General features: G+C 43.2%; 1 protein-coding gene across 2 annotated transcripts in view; it reads right to left on the bottom strand.

Annotated features, from left to right (window-relative positions):
* Positions 1–659: 659 nt before the first annotated feature.
* The window catches only part of LOC111961459 (autism susceptibility gene 2 protein homolog), a 38,552-nt gene continuing 31,865 nt past the window's right edge, over positions 660–7,346 (bottom strand). For both annotated transcript variants that reach the window (XM_023983749.2, XM_023983750.2), the window contains exons 10-19: positions 5,173–5,223; positions 4,834–4,938; positions 4,649–4,717; positions 4,503–4,532; positions 4,335–4,406; positions 3,909–4,044; positions 3,448–3,519; positions 3,147–3,230; positions 2,808–3,039; positions 660–2,717 (exon numbers count right to left, since the gene is read on the bottom strand). In XM_023983749.2, coding sequence (XP_023839517.1) covers positions 1,688–2,717; positions 2,808–3,039; positions 3,147–3,230; positions 3,448–3,519; positions 3,909–4,044; positions 4,335–4,406; positions 4,503–4,532; positions 4,649–4,717; positions 4,834–4,938; positions 5,173–5,223 — 1,881 coding nt within the window. In that variant the 3' untranslated portion in view covers positions 660–1,687. The remainder of the gene's footprint in view (positions 2,718–2,807; positions 3,040–3,146; positions 3,231–3,447; positions 3,520–3,908; positions 4,045–4,334; positions 4,407–4,502; positions 4,533–4,648; positions 4,718–4,833; positions 4,939–5,172; positions 5,224–7,346) is intronic.

The raw sequence follows: 7,346 nt of genomic DNA, 5'->3' as shown, positions 1-7,346 counted from the left end.
TTGACGGCTTCGACCATTTGGTGGACTTCCAACTTAATTGGCTGATCTCTCCTGGTGACCCTGTTAGAGTCATGTCCAATCGGGTYWTCAGGAGAGATCAGCCAATCGTGAAGAAGAACATGGTCTACTTCAAAATGGAGATAGCTCAATGGCGCTGCCCATRCTGTCACAGACGTGGAAATGGCACAGATAAACAGATGAGTCCTCTATCTATCTCTATGGCACCAAACCACTAGCTAGATTTTGTTATGCACAAAGACTTCCGGTTTAGCAGATGACGTCCATGGAAAAGAACGAGGTACGCGCTACCTCAGTGGGTACAATCACATACACATAGCACATGCTATGATAAATTATACTATTAAAAACTATAACAATTATGATAAATTAAGATTACATCATTCATTATAGATTGAATCAGCATTCCTTAACTTGAGCAGGAATGAAATGGAATGCTCTTTTTTAATTTCTAAAATAAAACATGAATGTGGATGTGAYTGAAGATTATTCTAAATTCGGACTCCGTGCCATTATTACTAGTGCCACCCTGATGGTCCAAGGGGAATCATTTATTTATTTTTAAGTCCATGGGGGTGAATACTTATTTGTAGGCTAATAATTTCTGCTTTATTGAGGAACATTTTACTTTTAACCCKAACCCATTTTACTTAGATTTTATTTGAAAATGTAAAATACATAAACATGTTACATCCGGCAACATATACTGTACATATACTTTCAATGACTATTTATTACTTTTAWACACAAATAGATTAGTTGAAAAGCACACTGTAAGGCTTGGAGCAAAYGAGGCCAAAAATATCCACAACAAACAAATAAACATGAACCTGCTGCTGTCTTTTCCTCAGACAATGGAATTTGATAAATAGACTCTCCTCTTTGGTGCACCGGTTGTATGTGCTTGTCTGATACAACATGAGGATTTCATAAAAGGTAGCTTTATGTTCATATAGGCTATTTGTTTACTGAAAGCTACACAAATCTGATGACCTTCGCCACTTGATAATCTAAAAGGAATTAAATCAAATCCTTGCTTAGATKCAGAATTTAGTTGAACTATTGAACCCTGTGCCATCAATTCCAAGTGGACAGCATTCTGCATTTTGTACCAAGTCTGCCACAAGAGAGAGCACTGCTGATGCAAGTGAAAATAAGCATGAATTATCAAGTAATTACTTTTTTGTTTAAATAGACATTCTTTATAGAAACAAATGACAGGTTATGTATTTACAGAAGGTAAAAGTCAATAACATTTTCAGGTAGGAAACATGGTTACATCTAAAACGAACAATCAAAAGGAGAACATCTATTTTCTGTTTTACCTGTTGATAAATGTGTAATAAAGAACAATGTAATGCATTACACAACATAAAAAATATAGAAATTCATAAAATCTACATCTGTACACAGAAATCTTACAAACATAAAAAAACATCATATATTACTATCAAATAACATTATCCAACATCAGTTATTCAACTTATTCAACAGTTTCTATGCAGACTCACTACTTTAACTTCTGATTTATTAACAAATAATCTACAATACACAAATTTTGACTTAGAGCTTTTTCATTTTAAAAAGCGAGACATTTCATCAAGTTGAGTGTGTAATGTGTATTTAAAAGGATCCCAGTCTTGTCGCTTATTTCTAAGAGACTTCCATGCTACTTTGCCTCCACCTCTACCTCTTTGGCTTTGCAGGATGGGGTGGGGTCCCCAGAGGGTGGGGCACTGGTGGGCGTGGTCTTTCGAGGAGTGGCAGGTCTGCCAGGGGTTGTGGTGGTGGAGCTGGGCACCAGAGGGGGTGGGGCACTAAGAGTGACAGTCTGTGGAGTCCTGTTCAGATGGCCACTGTGTGGAGCTGAGGGGCTGAGCCTAGGATACATCACCCCACCCAGAGAGGACACAAAGGTGGGTGTGTGGGCTAGGTGGCCCTCCATGGGAGAGCCCTGGAGCTGGTGCAGCCTGGCTCTCTCCTCTGCCTGCCGTGGCCTGTCCTGTAAGTACTGCTGTGGGTGGGGGTGTTGCTCCCGCTGTCTGTGGCCTCTCTCAGGGTCATAGGTCGTATGTACCACCTGGCTCTGCAGGTACAGCCCTCTGTAGGGGTCTCGAAGTGGGTCCCAGTGGCCTGAAAGGTGAGGGGACACACGGTGGTTTCGACCTGCGGCTAGTGTACCGACCCCCATGAAGGGCTGGATACGGGCTCGCTCTATTGCACTGAGGCTACTCACTGGGTGCACGGGGCTCATGGAGAGGGGTAGAGAGTGAGGTAGATGACTGCTCTGAAGCATGCCTGCGGTGTGGAAGTGGTTGCGCCTTGATGAGGGGTATGGAGCCTGAGAATGGCCTGGTGGGAGTAAGAGGGTACACTCTGGTGGCCCAGCCATAACATCTGGCTCATCTCTGCGCTCCTGCTTTATCTTTAAAGGTCCCTTCAGAGTTTCTGTGTTCTCGCTGGATTGGTGGTTCTTCACTGTGGTGTATGGGGTTGAGGATCCTCTATCCTGCACCTCCAGCACTGGAGAGGAGCTCTGCTTCACCAGGACTCTCCCAAGAGAGGTGCCCTCCCTCTCAGCCTGGGGTCCCTGATCTGGGCTGCTCCTCTTCCTCCCTGGGCTGCTGCTGCCAATCAGGTTACTAATCTGAAAACCTGAGGATGTGTGGGTGGACTGATGGCTTCTTTCCAGAGTATTCCTATAGAGAGGACATAATATTATTATATCACAACTTTTGAAGGCCTTTATGGATAGGAAATGCCATTTCCACACTAAGGCTGTCACTGACCCGTCTCTCTCCGACTCCTCCTTGGTAGCAGAGTGATCCCTTTTCTTAGCTTCCCTTTCCCTCTCGCTGCTATGGACCGTGGGCTTGCGGTCCACATCAGCAGGCCTGGACAGTGCTGGAGGTGTGGGGAAGGAGGGGGGCGTTCGGTGCAGGCGGTTACAGGCTTCCTGAGGGGGGCTGACAAAACCTGACAACCCATGGCTCTGCCTTCCACCAAACAGGCTGCCTGGGCCTGAGAGAGGAAGGGTTGATGTATTTTCAATCAAATCAATCAATTTACCAATTTAGTTGAAACAGTAGGTTGTCTTTGGTTGAGGTCAATTGAGAGAGAAAACCTACCAATAGAAGAGGCACCCAGGCCGCCAAATGCATTAGTTGCCAGTTGTCCAAGGTTTCCATAGTGACTGGCTCGTCCAAATGGATCTGAGGAACATCACAAGAACGGCACCTCTTAATGTCTATTCTAAAACTGGTTGTTTGGATCCTGGATGCTGATGCTATCGTGTCGGGCCGAACAATGCCGTTTACCTGTGACTGTATTCATAATACAGCACTGCCTCTTGTGCTGTATTAATGCTTAATTGTCTTGGACTTTAAACATCATTATTTAGACGTTGCACCAGCAGCCTATGGCACTTACCAGTGAGGTGGCTAGCAGGTAAATAGTGGACGTGATGAGTGGCGGCGCTGAATGGTGATGCAGACAAATTACCTGTAGGGGGTGAAGGTACAGTAGTGAGYGAATCAACCACACTGACGAAGGCTGTTGCCAAAACCTGTCTGTTTGTTGACCTCTGCTGCTGCTAAAATACAGTAAAACTGCAACAAAAAATTGCGTTTTCCTTCTTTTCACTATGCATTTTTTTTACTCAGCACCAAAGACTTTCTGTTAGTCTATAGACTTGAGTTGCACGCCAATTTCTTTTTCTACGACTCAACCACACTCACATTGACATAAAGGGATATAAAGTAAACATGTCATCTCTACAGTAAGCGACCAACACAGTTGTTCCCAAGGCCGTACAATATCATTATAMCTGCACGTAGATCCTCATTTAACATCCACAATAATGAATATGAAAATGGAATGGGCTGGCTAACCTGAGGAKGACAGGAGAGGTCGGGCCAGGTCATGGCCATAGGACAGTCCAGGAGGAAGACCCGGAGCAGCTGGCCGACTAAACAGGTCCAGCTTCACCCCGCTCATATTCAGCTTATGTGGATCAAAGCGCATGTGCTGTTAAAGATAGACAGATAAAATGGGGAGGAGAGAGATTGACAGAGGAAGCGAGAGAGAGAAGATTAAAAGCTCAATAGAGATTGAGAGGTGAGTTGCTCAGACCGAGGAGGATACAGAAAGCATAACTTCACAGATTATTGTAAGTTAGAATTTCACGGCAAGGTCTCCACTTGTTGCATCTGGCGCATGTGACAAATAAAGTTTGATCTGATTTGGATTTGATTTGTACCGCTATTTGAAACTTTCGCTCCATTGAGTGAAATAAATGAACACATCTTATTAAGTACCTTCATCCTCTGCTGGTGGTGATGAATCTGCCAGGCGATCTGGGCATGCATTGCACACCATTTGCCAGCCTTCTGYAAGAATAAATAGAAGGAAAATAATTTGATTCGTTTTAAACCTGAGGGCTAGAATTCTGTCAACAAGCTTACTGGCGAATGGCATATTCTTACCCTAGCTGATGATCTGAATGGATCAGTTATCTGTGAACAGAGTGAGACCAGAAGAAGAACAGAGGATTAATATCTGAACATACACTACAGTATTTTTTTCACACTTTAATGGATACACTGTTATTGTATAGAGATCAGAGGCCTACCCGTAGGCCCTTTGGTAGRAGATTGTGAGGGACTTCTCCTGGCCGTGTCGCCACATCCATAGGATTAGACTAGGGAGAGATGGGAAGTCACGTGTTTAGATTGAGAACAGCATGTGTGGGGTGGTTAACACTGGGTAATGAAAGAGAGACAGRCACACAGAGGGAGTCAGTGATGTGTTATGGACCTTGGGCTGGAAGGCTCCTTGCAGAGAGCTGAAGGGCCCTGGGGGTCCTGAGTGGGGGTGCAGGGCTGGCATGCCTGGCATCGCTGGGGGGTAGGAGGGGAAGAACTGAGCAAGACCACACATAGGTTAAGGTAAGAATAAATGAAGTATGACTTTAGAGTAAACAAAATAACGTTGTACGCTCAGAGAAGATCTGTGACTGTACTGCTGAGGTAGTATGGAGTAAATCATCAAATAACTGAATTCATTGAGAATCATATTATAATAAAAAATTATTCATTTTAAAAGTAAKCCAAAGGAACATATCCCCATCTTTCTGAAAGCAGTACTTTCACTTACATTTTTATGTCTTAGGTAGGGGTTTTCCAGTTTAGCTGGGTACTTTTCCAACTGAAAGACATAAAATGTTGTAAGTAACATTGACAATATTAGACAAAGAAGAAACATCGATGTAAAAATGCTACAAATGATTGTTTTTGAGCATTTTGKCATCTTCAAGTCCTGATCTAGTGCTGACGTCTACTCAGCTAAACCAGCTCATTGACTGTTTAACAGATGCATGTAGACACTTCGGATGGCTATGTTCAGAGTYTCCATATCTCGGCTGCTTAAACCCAACTGAAGCCCTGCCAATGCTGGCAAAAGCGTCCATGAGCAATTACCCACGATCAAAAGCACTCTAATGACCTCATTCCTTCTGCTGCGGCACAGTCATTTATCCTGACAGCAGGGCTTTGAGTGTGTCAAAACAGCCATGAGATCCATTTCCACTGGCTTTACTGAGCTGTCAGTGGAACAGCCAGCCATTTTAGGGCTCATACATTTTTTTCCAGTATGATGAAATATTTCAAAATGTTCCCTGGTGGGTGGAAAAAAGTTTAAAACGGCTGAAAGCTAAAATGTGTCTCTCAGGGACTGTATCTGATATTTCTGTTATGTTGAGATACTGTAATAAAGAGTTTGATATTTGAGATGTGAAACTAACACAAGGTTTTCCCCAGAGTAAAGGAGGCGKCTGCTGAGCCTGAGGCTACACTATTAAGGAGAATGAGTTCGGAAAACAGCAAAAACAAAGCACAGCATTATCTCTCTCTCGTTTCTGGGTGACCTAAAATGTTCCTCACAATGAATGTGGGTTTTGATAACATTAAAGAGTAAAACTATTGTGAAAACCATACCAGATGTTTTAGGCTTAGTTATAGTGAAACACGTAAATTCTGGTCTTCATTTTGACAGTTCGTTGCAAAAGTTATATCTTTTAGTAGTAAATCTAGCAATTTTTCCCCCTAGAGTTTYAACTCTACTATTCAAATGGTGATGTAGAAGCACCTGGAGAAGGTTCCTATACGTCAYCTCAAGGGRGRGGTTCGGTATGAAATACACTCCCTTCTAGATGTGCTGGGTGGTACCACCTCAAGGTTTACTGTAAAAGCAGATGCTTCCTTGACTAGGACTACTGACGTTATACAAAATTCAAAAGGCAGTAAGGCACTTTTCCGCATATGACCAAATTCAAAGTTTTGTGCTTACAGTTCCATTCCTCCTTTTACGAAGGAAAAAACACAAGTAGGCTAGGAGGATTATATGTTGATATTCGTAGCTACATCCATCATAACAAGAAATAGTTGACAATGGTGGTCATGTCAACTTGTTGTGTTTTTCCCCAGCTGCTATGAATGATTGGTGGCGCAGTCCACTAAGACAGTACAGACTCATAGTTCAATTACTGCGATTTCTTATCCCACATGAATCAAATATTTTATTTACTATTTTCATCCCGTGCCCACACACTTCTAATTCTGAAAAGTGAAAGCATACCTGTGAGAGGGGTCACCCTGGTAGTAGTTGTAGGTTTTTATACAGTACCCAAGAAGACCAATCTGAGTTAATTTGACCATTGGAAAAAGAGCTACTGCGTAAACACTGCAATGCAGGTTGGATTGAATTGAGCACCTAATCTTCAATTTCAAGGTGATGATTGCACTTTTCTTCCCAACAGAATAACGCAATAAATGTCAGTCTACATTTCAACTATTTCAACTATTTTTTGCGCCCCACGGGGGATTCGAATTTACACGGAAAGTGGCAATAGATGTCAGGAACTGGGCGCCTTACCACTGTGAGATAACTGTACAGAGTCTTACCACTGTGAGCTAACTGTCCAGAGTCTTACCACTGTGAGCTAACTGTCCAGAGTCTTACCACTGTGAGATAACTGTTCCGCTGTATCTTACCCTGTGAGTTAATGAGTCCTAGGCGAGTCTCTGTACCATCCCTGTTTGAGTCTATACTGTCTCCAGCTGATTCTTCCGATATCGCTTGGAGGACTCATACTGTCCAGAGTCTTACCACTGTGAGCTAACTGTCCAGGGTCTTACCACTGTGAGCTAACTGTGCTCAGAGTCTTACCACTGTGAGCTAACGTCAGGTGGCTTACTCACTTGTCGAGTCTAACTCCTGTCCAGGTCTTTCCCACTGTTGACAGTAACAGCTTGGTCGATTGGTTCTTTCTC

The sequence above is a fragment of the Salvelinus sp. IW2-2015 genome, linkage group LG4q.1:29 (assembly GCF_002910315.2).
Source record: "Salvelinus sp. IW2-2015 linkage group LG4q.1:29, ASM291031v2, whole genome shotgun sequence".
NCBI lineage: Eukaryota > Metazoa > Chordata > Actinopteri > Salmoniformes > Salmonidae > Salvelinus > Salvelinus sp. IW2-2015.
This window is presented reverse-complemented; position numbering and strand designations above follow the sequence as displayed.